This window comes from Mesocricetus auratus, unplaced genomic scaffold (genome assembly GCF_017639785.1).
Source record: "Mesocricetus auratus isolate SY011 unplaced genomic scaffold, BCM_Maur_2.0 Super-Scaffold_100014, whole genome shotgun sequence".
In the NCBI taxonomy this organism is placed as follows: Eukaryota; Metazoa; Chordata; class Mammalia; order Rodentia; family Cricetidae; genus Mesocricetus; species Mesocricetus auratus.
In genome coordinates this window covers 53,755,570-53,781,140 of record NW_024429197.1, presented here as the reverse complement: position 1 = coordinate 53,781,140, position 25,571 = coordinate 53,755,570, and the positions used below count along the sequence as shown (strand labels likewise).

Sequence of the window (25,571 nt, the reverse complement as noted above, 5' to 3'; positions counted from 1 at the left end):
AGCAACAGAAAAATGAAAAAAAAATATGTAAAAGCATCCAATTTATATCTTCCCAAAATTTAAAACAGGGAAAACCTTAGTCATTCAACAATTTTCTGTATTTACTAACAAATTTCAAAAGCTGAATAGATTATCAATATCCTTGTTTTTTTAAAAAACAGATTCACAGAAAACACCAAGTAAAAAGAAATAAATGAAAACTATTATCTTATTCAATATTTTCTGTCCATTTTGAATTCCTATGATAGATAGGTAAGTAAATACTATTTTAATTTACATGTTTAAATAGCCAAGATACATATATTTTTCAGGAGCTGTTTCCCTAATTATTAGCTGTTTGGCAGCCAGAAGCTAGTGAAAATATTTAAGGCAAAATAAGAATGGATTTACTGTTATTGTGTGCCATATACTGACACTATCTCCCTCTTTCAATCCTTCCAGAAGTGCTAGGCAACACCAAAGAATTAAAATTTTCCCATTCCATTGCATCAACTAAAATTAAAACCAGAGGTAAAAATACACAGAGGCCAGATCCTACCAGTTGCTCTGTTGGATTTTAAACAAGTTTGAAGTCAAGGGGTGCTACACGAATATCCTCCTGCATGGGAGAATGAAAACGTTCACCTGAACCTACTAAATTCTGAATAACACTGGCCAATAGTAAGTTTTACTCAAAAGCAGATAGACGGGATGACTCAATTAATATCCTGTATTCTTTCTTAAACTCCTTTATCAAATTCATTCACATTTTTAAACCCACCAAAAGTCATACAGCTTTATACATTTATATGTTTTTTCCCAAATTAAGTCATTGTGGACACCAATCTTTTCGACAGCAGCAGGGAGACTCTATGGATGAAATGGAATTGTAGATCGTGTCTGTGGAAGGTGGAAAATGAGAGCAAGATGTAAAGAGAAGCAAATACAAAGGGGCAGAAATTTAAAGTAAAAATAGAGGAACAGAAAAGAGAACATGGAGAAAGCACACAACTCCGAGACGAATAAGCAGAGCGAGATAAAATATTTGCAGTCAATGGCTCTTGTCCAAAGCTTGTCAGAGCTCAGGCGCAACGCCTGCATCTTGTTGTCTGACAGCAAATACCTCTTTCTTTCTTTCTCTCTTTCTCTTTCTTTCTTTCTCTCTTTCTCTTTCTCTCTTTCTCTTTCTCTCTTTATTTCTCTCTTTTTTTCTTTCTTTCTTTCTTCAAAACTGTTTTCTGTACCCAGGCAGTCTCATTTGACTTTTCAATTTCTATGTTAGTTTGAAACAAAGGTTCAATTTTGAAATGTGTTCATGTGTATAACAACAACCTTTATTTTAGAGGTGTGCTTTGGAGTTTACACACCATTGCTCAACTCGGTGCAGAAAACCTCACAGTTGCTCAGACCTTCCAAAAGCTGACAGTCTTTCCCCGCTGAAGAGGTCGGGGTAGCCTGGTTCTCCAGTGCTTGAGAAACACCTCTGAAATCAGTGCAGTGTGACCTCTATCTAATCTGAACTCTGCAGCTACCTCTACAGGAGGCTGAACTGTGCACCTAGAGCCCAGCAAGGAACCCCTGAGATGACACCTTTACCTGCTGCCTGGCTCTTCCTATGCACACACCTACTGCCCTTCATTGGGTACGCATGCCCCATGGTCTACACCATCTTTCTCAGTGGGTTAAACACCGGTTGTACTCTCCTTCCTGCCCAGTCTGCTGCCCCGTGCAGTGCACTGTAATACACTCGGAGGGAAAACCAACAACGTTTCATATAAAAATTCATTAAATATTACACCACTCTTGCTACATTGATCCTACAAACTGTAACCCTGTGACGCGGCTCAATACCGTGTCATCGCTGCACAGCAACTTGTTTCATTACAGTGCGTGTTTCACTTCTACTCATGAGCTAATATAATTCAATTTTTTTAACTGCACACAGGCTGCTAGACACATGTGCATGGCAAATGGAATCTGAACTTAGCTTAACAGCCTCATTTATTCCTGATGGTTTAAATTATTTCATCACAATTAATGACACCCCCTCAGCTTCCTGTGCAGCACTGCCAGATGTTCAGAGACCACAAAGCCACTCTCTTCTTTGACGGCTGGTGACAAGTCGTCCTCTGAAGGACATTCCCTAGGTGCACAGCCGGATGACACCTCCATTGCTTAGCACCTCTCTGCCTCCCAGAGTAACTATGAAGAGGGAAAAGCAGGAAGTCATGAGAAACCAGAAAATGCATTAGTTAGGGCATATTCTACGAGGTGATCTCAACTTGGAGAACGTAGCTGCTGCTGGAGCTCCTTACCTTGCTGTTTAGAACAGACCTCTGCCTCCACCTTCTCCACTCCGGGATCTACGGAGGGTATGGAGCCTATGGTGGCATCGGTCCCAGAGGAATGCAAAGAAAAGCCACAGCATGAAGTTTTCCACAGAGACCTTTCTCATTTTCGGTTATTTTATTTTGAGAAGAGTCTTGTCTTTAAAAGTGGGCAATTTGAAATTACTGTCTCTATCATGATTATTCTCTATCCTGTTCAGTAAAAAATGCTAAATGTAAATACATTTGGCAACTCTTTTTTAGTGGCTTTACCCCATTTACTTAGGCTTAGTAGGGCATTTGTTGTTGTTTTCCCTGGGGCTACTGGGTTTTTGTTGTTTGGTTTTGCCTGTTAATATTATTTCATTCACTTTGTTTAAAAGACATACTGAAAAACAAACTTCATATTTCCTGTTCTGATTGTGACAACAAGCAGGCACAGCCATTTTACCTTACCACGTTTAATAATAACAATAAAAAAGTCTTAGTCTACAAATCAGATATATTCATTAAATTCTTCATTTGGATGTCATGTAAAACACAAATTCATATAAAAACAGAAATCACAGGTAGCTACGAAGGTGACAGAAATAAACACACTAGCACCTTTACAATAAGAATTCAATACATTGGCTCAGATTTGGAAAACATTTCCATAAACTAGAGAACATGTGGCAGACATTTTATGGATTATTTTTTAAATGTTTTAAAAATACCCTGATCTTACTCAGGGAATAAGGGGCCTTTTCGTTTGCCAAAAAGCGTAATAGCAAAACAGAAAGGCCACCTGTGTCAGCCCACCCTATAGCATGAATATGAGCTACAAGGGCATTTTAGAAAATATTTTCAAACTGAGATGGGGAAAAATCACTATCAATACAGACTCTAAACCGATGCAGAAGACTTCTGTGATGTTAGTGGTTCTGTGTGTGGCCTCCCCAGCCAAGCTAAGGCCCCATGCCTCCCCACTCAGTACACTTTCTCTTTTACAAGCTACTTGTAATTAAAACTGCAGCCTCCTACACAGCAACTTGGACAATGGATACAAACATAGGGAAAACTAATCAAGCCAAGCAAGGTGACTTTTCCACATACATAGATGGATTTCTTAAATCTTAAATGACTATTACATTCTATACGACACTTAACGTTTGGTATTTGTATATTAAATGCTTCACTGGGATGTCCTATGGAACAGACTACCATTCTTGGAGCTGAGGGACTCAAGGGGGAGCTGTGGTGGTGACACTATTTGCAGCCAGCAGACAATGGTAAACTCTTAGCACTCCCAGAGTTGCATCAAATTTTCCTTGGACTGAAACTGAAATGAAAGTTCAATTACTGAGAGGTAGATAATTAAAATAAACAACTAATTTCATACAGAGAAGTTGGGAGAGCGTCATATGGACCTCATTCTGTTGTCTCCGAGTACTTTATCTGAAGGGGAAAAGGAGCTGAGTAAACTTTAAACTCTCATGTAGGGATGTATCGCTTGTGTGTCCCTGGCAGATGTGGAAACGAGATGAAATGGGCAAGGGAGAATCAAATATCCCTTCGCTGCAGGTTTGCTGAGGGAAAGAGCGCTGCAAAGATCTCACATCTGGCAATCATTTGTCAATAGCTGGAAAGAGAACGGCAGGAAACTTTCTGGCTCTTGGAGAAGATGAAAAGACAAAAACCATGTCTGTCTCTGTCTCTCTCTGTCTCTCTCTGTCTCTGTCTCTCTCTCTCTCTGTCTCTCTGTCTCTCTCTCTCTCTCTCTCTCTCACACACACACACACACACAGACAGACACACACAGAAATGTACAAGAACTACCACACTTCTGCTATGCCACTGCCACCCCCACCACCAAATTTAATGATCTTCAGATATACTCTACTCCATGGTCAAAAACATGCAGTCACTTGACTTGTTAAAGCTGCAGTGTGTGTACATTTTTCAAATAAACCCCAGGGCTGATGTTAGAAAATCAAAATCAGTCAAGCATAGACCGCCTGGTACTTTGGGCAGGAATCCTTGTGGTTTAGTCAATAAACAGAATCTGAATGAAAGACACCACAGTAACTAGACAGTAACGTTTTGAACAGCTCTTAACCTGACGGGAGATGGGGGGGATGGTGCACTAGTGACCAAGGACATAAGGCTACCCGTCCACTTAGAGCTGAGTATCTGAAATGTGACAATGTGACTGCTTATTACAGTCAAGTGTCTGTTGCTTGAGAGAGGGAGAGGGAGAGGGAGGGAGAGGGAGGGAGAGGGAGAGAGACACAGAGAGAGAGAGACAGAGAGACACAGAGAGAGAGAGACAGAGAGAGAATAACTTATATGGGGATATTGTGTGTAAGTGAATCTGAGACAAACTTTTTAAAAATTAATTACACCCATCTAAATAAGGTGGTAAAGAAGCCTGTTTCCATTTTGTTCACACTGGTATACTACAGACAATTTGCAGGCTTTGTTGTGTGTTCTTGAAATGATCAGCTTTGTCCCTATAGGCTCCTTACACAATAAACTAAGTTTTCAAGATGCCCCATACCACATTAATTAAGTTCTCCAAAATCACAGGAATATAAATCTGCTGGTGGTGATAGATAGACTTTGGGGGTTGCTGCTGGTTCACCCTCATGCTGCATTTAACTAGCAGTAGCTGCTGCTGTGGGGTGCATCCTGTGACTCTGTAAGTGAATGCTGCAGGTTGTTTAATAACCTGGCAAATTCACAGTAGCTTGTCAAATTATTACAGGAACAGTGTCATCACTAAACAAGCCTGATCACGGTTAATTACAATGCAGACCAGAGAGCAGCCACAATTGTTCATTAATTACAGGAAGCACCTCATTTAAATTTTATGGAAATTTACACTTGCACCCCGGTATGTCTGGAAAAAAAAGAGATCCTTCACGAATTCACAGAAGAGAGGAGTCTGTGGTTTATGAAACATCACAGTAAATTGTGTCTAATCTGGTATTGAAATATTGGCTCATTATTTACTCTAATTTTCTAAGCACTTCAGTGGTGAAAATGACAAAGTCCAACCTCACATAGTGAACTCCCAACCAACAAAAAAATTAGCTAAGTTAACTGTAACAACTCAAGCCATAAGGAGATGCAGTAAGGCTAAGAAAGGTAACTTTTTTTATTAAACATATACAAAATATTTACCAGCAATTATGGAGGGTCTACCCTAGAAAGACCCCCTTCCTGGAAGGCAATTGTACAGGTATATAATCCTTTGCTGCTATTTACTAATTAAACTCCCAAGCTAAGCAGAAAATGCCCAGTTTTGCATCTACTTCAGAAGCCACTGAGGAAAAAGTCAACACATAAAGTGAACTAAAGTTGACTTCCTAGCTACTGGTCTATCAAACATATTAACCCCAAAACACAATAGATGCCTTTGCAAAAGTCAATCCAGGCACAAACTTGTAGGATAGTTACTGAAGACCAAAAATATGAGGATAGATATTGGAAATGTCAAGATTATTAAACCATGAAGCTACTAAGATAGATGAAAATATAAGAATAAAAGGCAAGGATTTAAAGAAAGAGTTAAGGGCAGAAAGAGGCTTCATGAGTCATGAGAATGTAAATCAACTAAAGTATAAGACTAAACCATATATGAGAGTGCATCCCTAAATGAAAATTCTTTGTAAGAAAGAATATACAAAGTATTGTTTCTGAACTGAGGTGTCCTAGAAGTTACTGTGAGAATGAGGCCAATCAAAAGCCCTCTAGACTTTCACAATGCCTGACACCAGAGAAAAGCCTAAGACACAGCAGGAAAAGCAGATGACTCAGGCTAGTCCTGCAATGAATTCCCTGAGGTGAAAGCACCTTACCTCACATAAGAAAGAGAAACTAAATGCCATGACAAGAATGGCAGCAATGAAGCTTCAAAATACTTCTGGAACAGTTAGTTGGTAAAGGACAGATTCAGTTTATTGTTTTTTTTGGTTGTGAGCCTAGCCTTTAACGGCCGAGCCATCTCTCCAGCCCCAGATTCACTTTATTGTAACTGACATAATATGGCCAAAATAGGTATTGCTAAAAGGTATGGAAGCCATACACAGGGGAGGGAAGAAAAAGAGAAGGAAATGGTTTAAGTACATCCTGACTAATTCACCAATTCACCCTAGCTGGCAATCTTTCAAGAGATTTAATTTTCCCCTTCAGTCTACTAAAATAGTGATAAAGAAGGAAGGAACTGGGAATGTGATCTCTTTCCTTACTTTGCAAAAGACTGATTTTCTTTGTAGAGACCATAGTGATTTGTCAACCATCTTGTTTACCTACAGCTGGACATGACATGTACTTCTTTCCTCCTTTATTATACCAACATAATATGCTAAATAAATGTAGTTACATTTTATGGTAGACTGGCATGGCAAATCCATTTTCTTCACGCTATAACTCAGGGTTCAGAACACATTATCCAACAATCACCCTCATAAGCCACTAATGGTAATCCTGGAAGAACATCCCCATGTCATGCCAAGGGTCAAGTACTTCCTACAAGAAGTTTTCTGTCACTCCGCATCTGTATGACACATATACTGCTAGTTTTCCTAAATTAGGAAATACATGATCATAACTCGTCTGTGTCACACCTGCTTTTATATTGTACCACATCCACATACCACCTAGACAGTACCAGCTTGGAACACAACAAAGCTCAGTTGGTCTTCTCTAGGCCAAGAGCAGGTGTGCAAGAGATGGTACACCCTCCCTTTAGTACTATAAAAACTTAAGCCTCCCTATCTCACCCTCATTCTCACTATGAGGAACTCAATTGTCAAAATTGTTCTCTTGTATTATCTGTTGCATCTAAATCAAATATACTTTAATATTGTATCAGCATACTTATTACATAAAGTCTGAAAAATCTAGCAAATGATGCCAAGTTGAGACTCAGAAAAAAAAATGCCATCCATGTTGAAATTTCAGCCTGTACTTTGTAATGGCAAACATAGCCCTCAAAATTCCAAAAGCACACAAAAGCAGAGGTGTTCTTCATCATCTTTATGTTTTTATTTTGTAACACGCCAAGTCAGGTCTAATGCCTCAAGACCACACAAAGTGTACTAAAATCCAAGCCAACATTTTCAGGAAAACTGTTCTCTGCACATATCCTCCAACATACTAAGACAGAAGACACTGACTTTTCTTATTAAGTACCCAGATAGAATCACTTGCCAAAAATCTTGCAGTAACCTGTATCAGTGTACACAGTCAGCCTCCAGGGATCAAGGATTGTTTTTCTACCCCAGAGGACATCTCATGGATGGACGGACAGATGGATGGACAGACGGATGGATGGATGGGTGGATAATAAATTTCTTCCAATTTGTGCTTAAAAGGACCTTTTGCTACATATATGCTACACCATATGCCTCTCTCAGGGTTGTCATCTCTTGATAGCAATGATAACAGTGGTAAGGCCTCCAGGGGTCATTGTTTCTGTCACACCACCCCCAGCTAATAAAACAGTAAGACTCCAACCTGGACTTCCAGCCTCTGGTCTGGCTCCTCCAGGTTTGGGCAAAAGTCTGCACCCAGCACTCTGCCAGCACATGCCAGTGGAACCTGAGGGAATATGGCCTGGTTAGATGCTGGGTATGGAGGCTGCAACACAGTCACATTCTACCCAGTCAGAAGCAGGGCTATCCCAACTACAGGTCTGGAAAAGGCCATGGTGACCTGACACATTTTGACATTTGCTATGACAAACATATTGGAAATATATGAAACTTAGTTTATAAACTATAAAAAGGTAATTATAAGAAGGAAAGATCTACATAAATTTTAATCCCTTGGCCTTGGTCCCATATTTACACCATGCAGCACAAAATCATCATAAATATCTATAGACAGCAAGAAGTTAAAAAGGAAAAAATGAGAAGGAAAAAGACTGAAACATAGACTCTTTACTGGGCATTGATAATACCTTATTTTGACTTATCCTTCAAATTTCCAGAGAAAACTGAGTGAATTGCATTCTACATTACCTAAAGTTCTTTTCTACTCTTAAAAGTTGTTTAATTTCCCCTTTGCAGGAATATATTAGCACAAGTATATTTTAACTTATAAATGTTTATATTTTGTTTTCATGCTTTCTTATTTTGCTTCTTGTTTGTTGGGGAAGGGATGTTTTGTTCATATCAGGAAGGACACTGAACCTAGCACTTGACAAACTCCCCAGAAGCCCCCAAAACTTACTGTCTTTAAGTACAAGAAACATGGCATAAAATCTGTTCCAACAGAGACCCTCTTTGTGCAGCAGGCAGCCCGTCAGTCTCATAAAATTTGTTCCAAAAAATAACAATAAGACAACATTGCATCTACAGTTCTACCCTGAAATCCATGAAGATTCTCCTTCAAAATTATGTTTTTATTAGAACCAGTCAGTATCATACCTAAATACTGCCTACTCCAACTTATTTCATCTTTGATTTTAAAATTCCCTACTTGAAACACTTTTCTCTGGGCCCTGGGGATCTAGTTCAAAGATAGAGAGGTTGAATGACAAAAGCAAGGCTCTGGATTCCATCCTCAGGATAGCAAACATAAAATTTTCTCTTGGCATTTGCCAGCACACGCTATCTGTGTTAACCACATACCTACCAATATCTACTTCAATACATCAACTATGGGACATGTGTCTTTGGCATGAGTACCTCAAAATTACAATTAAGGTGTTATCAATGTCCTTGATAAGAAGTCAGTTCTCCGGGAGGGGAACTATTGAAGCCATTCCCTCTTTCTCTCAACTTACAAGTCAGTTTGATTCTCAAGCGCTAAACAGTTTTTGCTAAGTCCCACCTGCCCTAAGGACTGTCTCCCATAACACAAACCAGTCAACTTTTCAAACATTTTTAGAACCAAGGCTCTTCTTTCTGTTTAAATCTCTTATTTGTCTTTCACGCTGAGGCCCAAATGGTAAAATGCCTAAATGCTATCTGTTGTCACAGTTAATGAATCTTGTTTGTTTAGTAGAAGGGTCTCATACAACTCAGGTTGGCCTCTACCTAGCTATCCGGCTGAAGGTTACCTTAAATCCCAAGTCTGCCTGCTTCTACAACCCAAGTGTGGGGTTCAGGCATGTGACAACATGTCCCATGTCTTTGTTTTATTTTTATTTATATAGATTTTTGCCTGAATGTATGTCTGTGTACCATATGCATGCCCAATACCAATGGAGGCCAAGAAAGGGTGTTGGATCCCTTGGAACTAGAGTTGCAAACAATTGTGAACAATAACATGAATGAGAGAAACCCAGGATCTCTGAAAAAGCAGCCAGTGCTCTTAACCACAAAGCCATCTCTGCAACCTAAAATAATCCCCTCTTTACAAAAGCATTTTACCAATCCCATGTGTGAGTCAGTGTGTAGGCACCTTGTATAAAAATTAAGACACTTTTTATCTTCAACAATTTCATATGAGTATTTCCATTTTATAAGCAAAAAAAATCAAGGCTTAGAGTAGACAATTGCCTCTGTGCTACCTGCTATTAAGTTGCAAAATTCAAACTTTAGAAATGAAAAAGGAAAAGAAATATTGAGGAAAAGATACCACGCAAGAAAAACTCCATTTAGTGTCATCAATTCTAAAGATATATGTTGAGTTTACACATTATGAAGACAATACAGGAAATTATTCACTCTTTGTGTTTTATTCTGAAACAATATAAGCATTTTTAAAAAGGAATTTATACTCCAAATTGTGGGAAGGGAGGGGGAACTGGCCATAGAGAGCAGAGGTATTAGGAATTTGTGTTGCGTCACAAGTGGAACTGATGCTGATTGTACCCTACAGTTGACATATGGAGGGGCACTAATGAGTTCTGCATCGGTAATTCTCTCAAGGGGACAATAAAAGGAAAAGGAAAAAAATCAATCTTGGAATATTCAATATCAAAATGAATCCTCTCCCATCCCACAAAAGATTCCTATAAAACTCTAACAAATGTGACTACTGAGCTAACTGAAATGGTTTCCATAAGCCAGAATGTATATATTGCAAATTGTGTGTAAACAATACCTTATTTCACATACACAAAGCAAATTGCTACTTATCTTAATATTATTTGACCATGTCACAAATAGTAAGCTTCTAGTTTCTTTTTATCCTCACACTCACAGAATGCGCTTTATAAACACTCTCAAGAGGAAAGGAGAAAGTTAAACAACTATAATTACATTCAATTACAATTTCAGACACTTAGAAATACAGTTCTTAGAGGAAACAAAGTATTTTAAGCTGGGAAGAAAAACTATAGCAAGCTACTAGTATGTTTCAACAGTCCTAGTCACAAAGAATAACTAGCCATGGGTAGCATTCTTAAACTTGGGAGTCCTAGCATTTCCAGCAGGAAAAAGAAAAACACAAGGATTCATGAAAGCAGCCTCCCATATTCTAGCGACAAGACAGCTGAGACTGAAATCCAACTGCCCAGTTCAAGAGGGTCAGACTCTAACAATGCCCAGCGCCCCACCAAAACTGCCACAGACAGCATCATCAGTTATCAGATGGAGAAATTCTTAAAGAAAAATAAGCAGCATCTGGGGCATAAAAGATGACAAATTAATTATCTGTAATTTGGTATAGATTCCTCCATCTTCTGATTTAAAAACCTCAAAAGTTAGCCAGCTCTCTATGAGCAACCAGTGAGTTCCATGAAGGGCGACACAATTGTCCACCTTATTCTTGTTCCACTGTGAATTGAGATACTCAAACACTGCGGGCCTGTCTAGTGTTTGCAATATAAATCTTAAAGTGACTTCTGCATTCTTCTTTATCCATGTTCCTCTGTCTTAGGAACCAGTATCTATTTCAATATCACACTCTTAAGATGAAGCTACAAGGGTTTTTCACAAAACATTCACAAGGACTAAGACTTCATGTAAGCTTTTGCCTGACAGGCATCATGAAAGTCACAACCCAAATAAACAAAGTAACTTCAACGTCAGCTCAAGTCTTCACAGTTAAGCTGACTGTAAGCCCAGATCAGTTCTGAATCTCTCTAAGTGTTTCTGTGATTTCGAGTACAGCAATGATGAAAGGGATGAGAAAACCAATCATAAGAATCTAGAAAAGAATGGGTACACAAAGGTGGATATGAAAAATAGAATGAAGGAAAGAGATAAAAAGAGATGCATTCCTTTAAGAGGACTCGGGGACATGCTGAGTGCAAAACCTGTTACATTACATGCCAGAGGAAAGCATTAATGGTACTTCAGGATGCCAAACAGCAAGAGGAAAGCCACCCATATAACACAAGTTCAGGAAAGCCATTAAGTGAAATAGCTCATATAACAGCTAGCCAGGATCTACTGTCAGAGAGGGAAAAAAAGTAAGATTTCCCAATACTGTGACGATGACAATGCATGCTGCCAAACACATGAATGCGAAAACAGTAAGGTGAGCTACAGAGGCTGGGTGTGCATCTAACTTACATCTTAATTTCTCAACTGACAATTTAACTAAAGACAACATTGTAGGACTAAAAACTACTGTATCACGGATCTCTAATCTAAGACTGCCAAGGGCTAAGAATACAGAATCTAAAATAGAAAAAAAATGAATATTCTGTTCCCTGATGAAAAAGCAATGCATATGTCATGGTGTTCTTACTTCTAATAAGAAACAGACAGAAACATGCCCATTCTTACAGAAGCCTTAGATGAGACAGGGATACTCCAAGAAGAATTGGATAAAGATGGGGGGGAAATGTTCCAGAGGAAGAACACAGGATGGGACATGTGACACACTCTGGAGTTATGTGATTCTACTACCACTCATCAGGTTGACAGGAGTTGATAAAAATGGCATGTGACCTGGAGGTGGAAAGAGTGTGCCCCCAGGAGAGGGAAATACTTAGGAGTCCATCTTCCCAGATCAGCCGCCCAGGAGGAGGGCTCCAAGCTCTGTGGCTGGAGCAACCTGTGCAGGTTCAATTACTGGAGATTTTCACAGGCACAAACAAGAACCTCTGTTTCTATGCTGTAAAATATGGGATGAAAGGTACAAGTCTCTCTTCCCTGGTGACACCCTGAGGAGTCTAATGGACCATGAATAAGCCTAAAATTACACCGAATCTTTCTTCTAGAGTGCTTAAAGGGTTTTGTACCTAATATTTATTAATTTCTACACCAGACAAATAGGCCTTCCATTGCATTATTTTCCCTTTAGAGAAAGCTGAGGCCTATCACTACAGTCCTCTTCCATGTTTGATAAAGGGACAGGTAGAATTAAGACAAGTTCTGTCTAGTAGCATTCATTTTCCACTAGACAAATCCTACCATGTGAAGTGTTCAATTTACACCTTCCAATACTCAGTTTATTTGGGTTTTAGCAGTAAAGAAAGTAAGGATGAAGTCATTTTAACCTGAGCTATTTATTGGTAGAGTTTTTAAAAATTTAGTTTTTAAAGGTACAGAATTGAAATGATATCAACTGGTTGTTTTCATTCTTGTATTCAGTATTTTAGAAACTAAACATCAGAGTTGTTGCTTAATGGTATATGCCAAGTTTGAGAGCCGATATTTAATGAAAACACAAATATGCTTATGTATGCCCAATATTTTTGTGTTCAATGCTCAACTCCAACCATCTTAAAGGCAGGCAATATTAAGAAAGCTTTTAGCTGGGTAATGGTGGCACACACCTATAAACCCAACACTCAGGAGACAGAGGCAGGCATATCTCTTAGTTTAGAGGTCAGCCTGGTCTACAGTGCAAGTTGCAGGACAGTCAGAAGTACACACAGAAACCCTTTCCCTTAAACCATGCCCCCCCACACACACAAAGAAACAAAATAAAACAAAAAAACAAGGAAGAAAAAAGAAAGCTCTTAATGGATAATGATGGCCTCTTTAAATCTAAACTATGGTTTCTTGTCATTTATCACCTCACAGCCTTGTTTCTGTACCTGTAAAAGAGGAATCATATGTTTCCTATGTAGGGCTAGTAAGGAAAGCAAGATGGCATATGTTCTCAGTGGGTGTGCTTCAACTGGTGTCCCCCATGAGGGATCAGAAGTTTGACAATGACAGAAGCAAACTTCAAATGGTAATAGGGGAAGCTGAAAGTCTCATTTAGTCAGTCTCACTGAGAGTCCAATGCTACCCATTTTTAGGAGGCTTCTTGCTCTTGCTATGCTGTGCTAAAAGGAAAGAAAAACTTGTCAAGCTCAAAAGGGCTGACCTATTGAAGTTCACCAAGAAAAGTGTACAAGCCAATCCACCCACAAATAAAGGACTGGGCCATTTTCTAAGTATTCTACAACACTAAAACACTAATGACCTGAGTTTTGAATTTAAAAAGCAGAGTTCCTAGTAAGTACACATGAATAGTCTAAAGTAACCTAAACATCTGGGGAACATGGTCTTGACTGACAGGACCGACAACCCACCTTGGTGGTCCATAGGGTAACTGCCCTGCTGAGCATCCAAATACAAGAAGCCAGATTACCGGCAGAGTAAAGGCTCTCCAGACAATAACTTAACCTAAAAAGAGACACAATTTCTGAGGTCTTAAAGAAAAAGGGTATTCACTGTGGTACAGATTCAAACTTCCAACATCACATGCTCTGCAAAAGATTGTGGGGATATCAGAAGTACAGATCATGGAGTACAGAGCCAAGGTCAAGAAATTACATGGCCAATTCACATACACTGCAAACATTGATGTAGGGGCAGACAATAATATGCAGGTGAAAATTTTGCACTAAGGCAATCTAGTCCAATGTCAAAGCAAACTCCTGTAATCTCAGCACTTGGGAGTCTGGAGGCAGGAAGACTATGATAAACAAACAAACGAATGAATGCCAGGTCTCCTTGAGCTAAGTCACTCTACTTGATTTCTCCACTAGCTTCCATAATAATCAAGAATCGGGATGACCCAGACCTGGAGACACAGGCTTGTGATTCCAGCATTTGAGAGGCTGAGCTGGATGCAAGTTCCAGGCATACCTGGGATACAAAATAAAACACTGTCTCAGGGACAGGACGAATCAGGATAAATTTCTTTCTAAGGAGAGGAAGGAAGTGGCCTCCTGGAAATAAGCAGAAGTCATTGCAGAGGGTGATGTTTAGAAAGGTGTCCCAGTCAAAAGAAAATGTATCTCTTTAAGTTGCTCTTACTTATAAAGACATAAAACAGAACAAATCAATCAGGTTCTTTTTTTTTCTTCTTTCTCCCTCAATTTAACACTGTGCAACGAATGACCAGCAAGTTGAAATGAAACGCGACAGAGTGTGTGTCCTTCCAAAGTCAAGAGAACAAATGCCATCACAAAGAGCACAGCATTACAAGTTACCATTCAACCATCTACGCTAAATAGGTGAATGTTTTTAAAAAACGGAAGTAGTGGTTAACAGTTCAAGAGATAAAATACAGTGTGCATATAGTACTAAGTTCAGTACAAAAATGACTGGGTAGAGATATGAACACCTCTGGAGAAGCCTGATGTCCACTTAAGATGAGTAAAACTGAAAATGAAGATGGAGCCAAAGGGGGTGTGAGCACAAACCCTCCCACTAACCAGAGGAGCCCCAGGTATCTGAACAGGAGAGCCAGAGACTGGAACATGCTGCCTAAGATCAATAAACTGTGCCCAAAGATCAACAAAACAAGCTCATTTTCTCTGAATACAAAGCCTGAACTCGGGAAAAGTGAAAAGGAGAAAGGAAGCAAACCGCACATTCGATCCTGCCGTTCCATACAGGAAAACCATTGTTAACTCAAACACAAACTATTCTGTACAAAGTGCAATCCTCCCTCCCAGCCTGCCCAGGGCCTCGGCCTAAAAAGGAAAAACAGGCACAAAACTGATTGCTATGAAATATGCTATATGCCCACCACAACTGCACCAATCTCAACTGGGGTGAAATGCAAGGGAATGCAAAGCTGCACAATTCTGCAGCTCAGATAAAATGCAAAGGTAAACTCTTCCCATCCATAACATCTTTGTTACAAGGATCTCAAGAAGTGAGGGAAAAACCAGGGTGGTGGTAGAGCATGCCTTTAAGACCAGCACTTGGGAGGCAGAGGCAGGCGGATCTCAGTGAGTTTGAGGCCAGCCTGGTCTGCATAGTGAGTTCCAGGACAGCCAGGACTGTTACATAAAGAAACCCTGCCTTGAAAAAAAAAAGAAGTGGAAAATAAAATAAAAAGCATTTTTATATATTTTCCAGTAGGGTTCTTCTTGTGTGCTTTCTAAATCTAAATCTGAAATCTGAAAGCTTAAAGGGGAAGATAAACAGGGAACAGAACACTTATCGTGTGTGTGTGTGTGTGTGTGTGTGTGTGTGTGTGTGTGTGTGTGTTATCTCACATCCTGTTGAAGACCCCCAATGGTAAGTAATGCTAGAAATCACCATTTTCCTTCTGCACACTTACAACAATATGCTCTACTGAGGTTTTATCTGTTGCCTCTAGATAAACAGGACACCAAATTCCTCCCCTTTCTGCTTCATGTGGATGGTAATCCTGAATTGTCATGCTCCCACTAAATTTTCTAGATATCCAGTTAGTATCTCTCTAAACAAGCAAACTACATTAAGTCAACTCTGCTTGTTTCTTACAAGAGTGTATCCCTGGCTTTACTAGATTTTGCAATGTTATCACCAAAATCTCAGCCATAGGTCAATTAATTTTTTCCATATTTCCCAAACCCACCGATTCTGAAAGCCTGTCCATTCACACTTTTTAATCTTCCCAGCTGTTTATTACATGCCTTGAATATCAATTCTAATAAGGATTCACGAGGTTCTTGGCACAAACCTTAAGAGCAACCCCAGCTCTGTCATTCCATACCCACCATCCAGTGCTACATCCTACCCCACCAATGATCACACATGTTCTCCTAGGCGATGTGTAAGTTCCCCCACACATTACCAATCGAAGTTCTCGCTAGACCCTGTAGAATCCAACTTTAACATTTCCTTTTAGTTTTATCTTCTCTCTCATCAAGAAAAATGCTTAGGGTAGAGTACAGTCTAACTAGCCTATTTGATGTGCCTTGCATCCTGGCTGGGCTTTCTTCAATGGATACACTGCTCTGGCTGGTCTTTTTGGAATGGTCTCCCCTGCATTCTTCTTTTGAAATCTCTGTATTTCCCAATGGCAAGTATTCCACACGTTCCCCTGGTGCTGAGGAGAAAGGTTCTCCTCCTCCCAGAGTACTCTAAGAGGCTTTGGGTAACCACTGAACATCCTTGAACATTAAGCCAGGTTTTCTGGTATTGACCACAAGAACTAACATATTCAGCTTTGTATCCCTCCACAGCACCTACCAAATTGCTTTGCTATTATCAATTTACCAATATTTATTAGACAAACAATGAATATATCTCTTAAAATTCATAGTGGCACCAGTGAAAAGACAGTAATTTTAACTATTTTATTATTATACCCGATCCTCAATATATACCTTCAGCGCAGTTATGGACCAATAACTGATGTTTTGTATAAACTCAGGATGCAAAGAAGTCATTATTTACATGCAGAGTGGTTATTTCAGTAATTAATTCTGTGGTACATTTTTGCTGAGACAAGTCTACTCTGATGTGAACTTGATTTTTTTTTTTCTGAAGAGACTTTCCATTTAACTTTACCCCCAGATGTATCCAGAACCCAATCCATGAAACAAGCTTCCAGAGGTAGGAAAACAGACATGTCTCCCTTACAGTACGACTTGAAGAGATCTTTTCTTACCCCTTCATATTGCCAGCATATTCTGAAATTTAAACAGTATAAAAATATGCAGACATATTAACAGCTTCCCAATTTAAAATTTACTAAGGCTAGGGAATAGGAGTAGGTAAGAAATGCCCTTTAATAAGTTCCTGAAAATAAGTATTAATAGTAATTCATCTAGAATTACAATTCTGAAATACAAGAGATTTCTAAGATATGATGATAAGAAAGCAACTTACAGCCCACTAGGAACAAAGCTCCATCCCTAACCAGCTTTTAATTTGTTTCAAACAAGGGGAAAGTAAACTACAACTTGTGAGCGAAGCATAGCCCTGCTGCCTTCTTTTATAAATAAATTATTATTGAAACACAGCTATGCCTATCTTTTACATATACATATATCATATATAACAAGTTGAATAACTGCTATATAAATCATGCATGAATCCAACCCTTCACAGAAAAAGACTGCCAAGCCATTTTTGTTTTTTTGTTTTTTTTTTTGTTGAGAGAGGATCTTATGTAGTCTAGGCTATCCTCGGTCTTGATAAAACATCAAGAGTGATCTTGAACTTTTTTTTCAGTTTTTGGTTTTTCTAGACAGGGTTTCTCTGTGAAACAGTCTTAGCTGTCCTGGAACGCACTCGGTAGACCAGGCTGGCCTTGAACTCACAGAGATCCACCTGTCTCTGCCTTCCAAGTTCTGGGAGGAAAGGCATGTGCCACCATGCTCTGCTGAGGCTGAGTGATCTTGAATTTCTAATCCTCCTGCTGTCTCTACCTCTCGAGTACTAGGATTATAAATATGCACTACCACATTGGTGGTAGTGCTGGCTATCAAACACAAGGCCTGCATGCTAGGCAATCACTCTGCTGACTGAGTTACGTCCCCAATTATTTTAATCTGTGTAAAAATTAGGCCTTCTGCATAATCAATACCATTTTTATGAGTTCATCATTATGAAGTAAGTATATAAATTCAAACAAGGACATTCATACTGAAGTACCATTCTGTATGTTAAAAAAAAGTCTAAGAACCAAAATCTCAGAAAATTAAATTGTGATATAGTAGTATAATAGGTATAATAGGACTAGATTTCAATTATGGTATCCCCTCTGTGTCCCTCTCCACCCTCCCCCTCTCTCTTAGGAAAGAGTTCTCAGAACTAAACACAGGCCATGTGAATGCTCTCCATATGCACTCAGCTGTTTTTCCTGCCCTGCTGATGGCTCTGTATACCTTTATCTACAGCACTGTGGCTTTTTTATGTATACCTACATATACAGCACTGTGTTTTTTTTAATGTATACCTATATCTACAGCACGATGGTTTTTTATGGCACAAATACATACAGCATTACCATTTAAAGTAGCTCTAATGTTCCACACATTTGTATGTATATGTAAATGAAGAAAGAAAACTGAAAAGCTGTTAATAAAAAGGTTCCTTACTGATGGTACTAATTTATTTTTTTCCTCTACCTTTCTTATTTGTAACGGTATAATATATCTGCAGCCTTCCTGTAAAAGTCACACCAAAAAAATTGAGACTACTAAATATTAAAAGAAGTATCAATGGTTTAGACCCTTTGGGCTTATTTTTCCAAAAATTAAGAAGGTAGCTGGGTAGTGGTGGTGCACACTTTTAATCCCAGCAATCAGGAGTCAGAGGCAGGAGGATCTCTGCATCAGAGGCCAACCTGCTACAAAACCAGTTCCAGGACAGCCAGAACTACACATAGAAACCCTGTCCTGAAAAACAACAACAAGCCAGACCCACAAAACCCAGAAACTAAGAAGGTAGCTTTTGGGGGAAGGGTGTTTTTCTTGTCATTTTGTTTGGATCAAGAGTTTTTGGGTTTCTTGTTGCTGTTTTGATTTATTCATTTTCTTCGCTTTAGTTTAAAGACTGTAAGTAGCTAAGGCCAACTAAAGCCTGGACATTTATGAACTTGTATCTCTGCTACATGAGGCAACCTAAACAACGGACAAAGTCCTACCTTCATAAAGCACGCGTAGGATAGGTGGAGAAGAGGTTAACAGAATCGCTTCTTGATGGAGGTATATTAATTCGATCAGCTGCTTGCTTCTGAGTTACTATAAAAAGGTTCATAAAGTACCCAAAAGCCACATAAGATTTTTAGAATTATGCTGCTCAGTGACTGATTCCCAATAAAGAGCAGGAATGGAAAGAATTTTGCCCTTACTTCCTTCAGCAAAAGTCAGCTTCTACACAACTGGCACATTGAGTACTTAACTAATAACAAAAAAGCCAAGTATATACATCATGCAGGTAATAAGAACCTGGCACTATAGTCAATGAACATATGCTGGCAGAATGCAGATACTTTAACAAAAGAAGACAATGACAGTAGCAACACAGCTCTCCCATTCTTGGATTTTTGAGGTCCCGCTTCTAAGTCACATACAATGAGGATTAGCGGAGGCTCAGAGTGGTTCTGTAACTTTCCCAGTCATACTAACAGATCAGTACAGACGCAGATACAGTCAGCTGGTAAGTATGGGTTCTCCCAGTACTCACAGGAGAGAAATCATATTTCTAATAAAATACTATATAAAATCCCAATGCAAATTTACCAGGTGAGAAAACTTAAAATCCATGTCTTATAAAGAGATCACAAAATTATGTCAATTACTTTCACAGACAATTTATTCAATGTAGTACTTTTATGTTATTTTACAAGTTAATACAGAACATTTTCTGGTCTTACCTTTATTCATATATTCACATAGAGGTCTGGAGAAGCTTAATCTTTTCAAAGGAAGAAGACTCTGTATATATTCAGACACAATTAAGAATTATAACCTAGTTTTTCCAGCCTTTTACCATACTAAAAGTATTGTATTACTACGGATTATACAAAGTCTGTATACCTTGAAATTAAACATGCAAAAAGTTGTACAAGGAAAAATAGCTTTTTTTTTTCTTACAACAGCATCTACACTGCTTCTTAGGTATGGTCTCTTAAAGATTGCTTCTTTTATAAATTTTGCATAGTGACACCTCTCACATAAAAATAAAACCTTCAATTCACAGATAAAAGAAGGAAGCCTTCTGCTAGGCCTCATGACCTGAGGTACAAGGACATTAAGGTACTGTTTTCTTGTAACCAAGTGCTCTATGGGCCAGGTAGAGGTCTAAAAGACAGGGCTCCATACCATAGCTCTCTTCACATGTATAACAACTCTGACTTTTAACAGTTCATTTAATCAGACCCCTTAAAAAAAAACTTGCCTTGAAAGGGTCAGGGTAAAAGAGGCTAAGCATCAAGGAGCCGGGCTCTAGGGGGGATACATGGATCTCCCTGGGAGGGGAAAATAGATGGAGGCAGGTAGATACAGATGGGAATGGGAGAGACCATGTGGGGAAGGGAGGGAGAGAGGAAGGGAGGGAGGGAGGGAGGGATGGACAGGAGAGACAACTGGAATTGGGGCGATGTGGAAACCTAGTGCAGTGGAAACTTCCTGTATCTATGAGGGTGACCCTACTGAAGACTCCTAGTAATGGAGGATACGGAGCCTGAACTGGACATCTTTCCTTAGCAGGCAAGACTTCCAGTGGTGGGACTGGGCACCAACCCAGCCACAAAATGTTTGACCTACAACCTTCCTGCCTGCAAGGTGTACTGCAGCAATGATGGCTGGGAACTAGTGGGACTGGCCAACCAATAAGTGGTCTAATTTGATACCCACACTATACCATGAGAGGGAGGAGGGAGCCCATATCAGATACTTCCTAGATGGTCAGGAAACAGAAGCTGGATAGCCCAGAGACCTAGGGTAGAACCAAACACTACTGAGGGGGGAAAAAGTCAATGAAATGATTCCTAATGAGATTCTGCAATACTCATAGATCAGCTCTTAGCCCAGTCATCATCAGTGAGGCTTCCCATAGCAGCTGATACACAGACCCTCAGTCAAACATTAGATGAGGAATCCCTCAGAAGAAAGGAAGAATGGATTGTGGGAGTCAGAGGGGCCCAAGGACACAAGGAGAACATAGTCCCCAGAAGTAACCAAGCAGGGCTCATAGGGGCTCACCTGCAACCACAGAGCCTTCATGGGTCTGCACTTGGTTCTCTGCATATTATATGCTGTGGTGTTCTTGTGGAATTCATAACATTGGGAGTGTGGTTGTCTCTGACTCTTTTGCCTGCTCTTGGGACCCTTTTCCTCCTACTGGATTTCCTTGTCCAGCCTTGCTGTAAGTGTTTGTGCCCTAGTCTTATTGCATCTTATTATGCCATGTTTGGCTATTATTCCTGGAGGGCCTGCTCTTTTCTGAAGGGAAATTGAAAAGCAGTGGATCTGGGGCAGAGGAGGGTGAGGCTAGGAGGAGTGGAAACAGCAGTTTGGTACAGAAGAATGAAATATTCAAAAAGTAAAAACAAAGGGTCAGAATGACTTAACTGACTTGTTTCTGATTTTAAAATATCCAGCACAGATAAGACATGCTCAACTCAAGCAAGACTGACATACAAAGATAAACTGACCCATAAAGGAGGTAAAGAAGAAAGCAAAGGCTCTGAGGTCAGTATAGATTTTAGATTTTATTTGTCTATAAAATGATAAAGGAAGTATCTTCCCTCCATGCAAGTAGCATGTCGGTAACCAAAGGGTGAAAATATGAGAAAGCAATCCTTGCCCTGTAATATTCACTAACAGGCCAAAGTAGATACTATAGCAAGTATTTATTTTAGGTATCAAGATGAGGTGTCAAACTTTGTGTGGCTAAAGAAACAAGTTCTTATGAAAAATAATAGCACTAGTCAGAAAATATCTATGACACAGTAATATAAAACAATCTTTAAAACTGACACATAAACCGGGTCAAAAACAGTTCAAAGAAGCACAATTTTGCTTGCTAATGACAGTATTGCTGCAAAGCTGTGCACAAAATAAAATATACCCACAAACACATGGTGTTGCTTGCTCTTTCAGTTTTACTATCAAGTGGGAAGGAGTACACGGCAGGAAGACTTAATTTAAAGCAGACAATTAAACTAATGATATAAAGATAAACAAGGCCCAGTAGAACCTGTCCTAATGGGCATCACAGAAGAGGGAGCTTACTTTGAACCTTCATGAAGGTCTACCTGGCAAAGCCATTACACAGCCATGAAAACTTGGACCAATACAGCACAGTTTCCTTGAAAAAGAAAAGGTAGTAAGGCAGAAAAGCCTGCTTCTGGATTGTCTGTCATACCCCTTCCCACAGGCAAATGAAGAAATCTAAATGTTTTCCCAAAACTCAACCCCTTTCTCCATTACTTCTGAACTATCAAGCTTCCCTAGGGACCAAAGCCACCAGACAGCTCCAATGGACTACAGATTATGAAGGACCTACTACAGACTACAACTTCCTCTTTCCTTCCTGAAAGTCCGGGTCATCTCCCTTCATTCCCATTATAGAACCAAAGACAACTCATTGGTGGAAGGCTTGGTTTCAATCTCAAGCACAGAATGAATGAATGAATGGATGAATATGAATTAATTAACTTTAGGAAAATGTGTAGTGGGAATCTGCAATGCTAGGTCCTAGGACTCAGAAGACAGAACCTTGAGTTTGAGACCGGTCTGCAATAGTGTAAGACTCTGTTTCAAAATCACAGGCACAAACAGATTGGAAGCAAAGGAGGGTCAGTGTTGAAGTGACTCAAGGCTCAAGAATGACATGATAGCAGGAGTATCTGAACTCAGAACCCATCAATTATCCAAAAAGTTCTCAATAAGAAATGCTAATAACTGGCAAAAGGGACAAAAATATTCTCAAAGGCCAAATGTTGATTTTTTTTTATTTAAATGAAATTTGACTTGGAAAAAAATCCTGACTTGGCTGAAATGTTCTTATTAGAGAGATTTAATATTGGAGTAATTTCACTTTTCTTAGAAAATGGAAGGAAACTTTTAATGAACCAAGTTGGAAAGGATTGAACATCCTTTTCATCATGTTTAAAAACTGCTCCCATGACCAGGATAATCAACTATATTTCCAGACAATCTAAATATACATGATAGGTTATTTGGCACTTTTATTTTACTATCTAGGAAAAAAGCAACTTTGAAGCTTATCATAAGAAATGAAATAAAACAGAAAGAAAGAGCAAATACAGCATAATATAACATTCTTTTTAAAAATCACATTTTAAAATTCCCAACTGGAGACAAGAATCACCCAAACCCTACTATCACCTGAAGAAGTACACAAGAGTAGGAAGAAATAATTCTGCATCACCAAGAGTATAGGGAAAACATTTATGAATATATCTTAAATTTGACACATATAAATCTTGATTGTGTTGTAAAGTTGATTGCTTGCTGGTTTAAGACTTCCCATAAACAATGTCAATATATCTGTTTAAAAAGAACCAACCGTCACACAAACACCACTAATCAGATTAAACTCAGGAAGTCTATCTTGACAAAATCATTTTAATAGAAGTGCACAAATCATGTACTTAAATTCTACATAAACAGAGCCTACTGGCTTACTTCTGCTTCATTCTTCTGTATAATATGTTTAATTTCTGTAGGCACCTTTCTCAGGTAGTAGCTCATATCAGAGGAAAGTCCTCTCATTTTAGCAGCTTCACAAGTTTCTCCTGGTAACTATTTGGCAGGTAGCAAAGTACACTAATGCAGCTGCGCACATGTGCATGTCTCCCTACAGACACTTAAAAATGCATGTCTAAGGATGGGAACACAGCACCTCCCAGGAGCAGGAAAGCAGAGCATTAACATTCAAAAACACAGAGAAATGGCAGTTCAAAACTAAAACTCAGGTTATCATGATGCCTTTTTTAAGATAATACATGCTTCTGTTCTCAAGGAATCAATTGGAAACATGCATGCGTTATAATGCAAAAGAAACTGTTCCATCTACGCATGTTTCAATCTGTTGTAAACTAACATGAATCAGATCATGAAGCAGTTGAGAGTTATACACACAATTATAAGTGAAGTCAAATCATATGATCTTTAGAAACTGAAACAATAAAGGAGGCTGAGATATCCCTCAAGAGGGGCACAGGAGATCAGTCTGTCTAATCTGAGGCCACTGGGAGGCCTGGCGTACCCTAAACCTGAGTCTATACAGTTTTCATAGCACTATTCCTGCCTGAGACTCCAATCCCTGATAACTTCCAAGTTTAAACTGCCCAATTTCCAGAATTCCTGGTTTTGAATCACAATGGAAACCTCTGGCCTCTGGCTGCAAATGAATTAGAATGGCTGAGGATTGCCCTTCTACATGAAGAGAGAGACAGAGAGAGAGAGAGAGAGAGAGAGAGAGAGAGAGAGAGAGAGAGAGAGAGAGAGACAGAGACAGAGAGAGAGAGAGAGAGAGAGAGAGAGAGAGAGAGAGAGAGAGAGAGAGAGAGAGAGGAGAGAGAGGGGAGAGAACATGCACGCACGAGCAGAACATACTTATTAAATTTGTTTTGTTTTAAACTCAGACCTTTTGCATTCCAAAACTGTATCCCTCTGACTAATATAAACCGTTGTTACACAGAAACGTTTAAGAGGAGGGGGAAGAGCCAGGGAAAGGAATGAGGGAGTAGTAATGGTAACATACAGTACCATGAGCTGCAGAGGCCTCCCAGTCAGTGGAGCAAGGTTAACAGATCAGTCCCGCTGGCCTTCAGGCAGACAGCAAAACAGCCTGGGGAAAGGGGGACAGGGATGGCGGCCAGGAGGGGGCCCTGGCTTGGGCAGTTTACACAAGAAGGCAGCTCAGCTCCTTTCTGGCTCATTCCTCCTCTCTATCTCCCAGCCTCTCTCTGTGTGTCTTGTCGTATTTGCTTCAGCTGTTAATTGTCCGGACTGCAAGACTTTAAACAGCCACAGTTTAAGAAAAAGTGAAACCCTCCTAAGTGACCATCACAGCAAATCAGCTTCATGCTGATGGGTAAAATTTTCCAAGGGAAGTGTTCTTCTGATAGTTCCTGAGTCTCTGAGCCACCCCCACCCCACCCCACCGCTGCCACACACACTCCCCTGGAGGGCTAAACGCTGTGGCAATAAAACATTCATGCGACTTGGAATTTTAACACAATGCCATTTCCCTAGTTTAACCTGAAAGGAATGCACTAGTCACAACAGACTACATCATCCTGCCATTAAGCCCTGCCAAGGAACCGCTTTTTGGCCACACTGGGCCAGCTTTGACGGGAAAGGAGTACACAGACCCACACACTGAGCACAGAGGGGCCACCTCTGCTTCCTCAACCTTATCCAGAAACACCCTGCCCTTGAACATGACCCCTGACCTCTTGCATTGTGACTGGCTTGGGAGGCATGTGTCACCCTGGAACTTCTGTACAGCCACACACTGAGCAGGCCATTTGTGGCTCCCTCGCAACAAGTCCTTGGGCAGATGCCAGAGTCCTCTCTTATTACTGCTATCATTCAAGGTCCTATGGCTTTGCAGAAGGATGCTTTCTCCTGGGTTAGATAATGCTGTGGGTTGCTGTGGGGCTTACTTTCCTGTGTTTGTTTTATACTGTTTAAAAAAACAAACTTCACTTTGCATTCATAATTAGGTT

General features: G+C 39.7%; 1 protein-coding gene across 10 annotated transcripts in view; it reads right to left on the bottom strand.

Moving 5' to 3' along the window:
• The window catches only part of Bnc2 (basonuclin 2), a 399,488-nt gene that overhangs the window by 229,115 nt on the left and 144,802 nt on the right, over positions 1-25,571 (bottom strand). For 7 of the 10 annotated variants that reach the window (XM_040757207.1, XM_040757209.1, XM_040757211.1 and 4 more), the window contains one exon: positions 7,809-7,892. The exons of 2 other annotated variants lie outside the window; for them this stretch is intronic. In XM_040757207.1, the coding sequence (XP_040613141.1) occupies positions 7,809-7,892 (84 nt within the window). Of the gene's footprint in view, positions 1-7,808; positions 7,893-24,606; positions 24,985-25,571 lie in introns of those variants that run through there. One more of the 10 variants, XM_040757213.1, reaches the window with a different exon arrangement.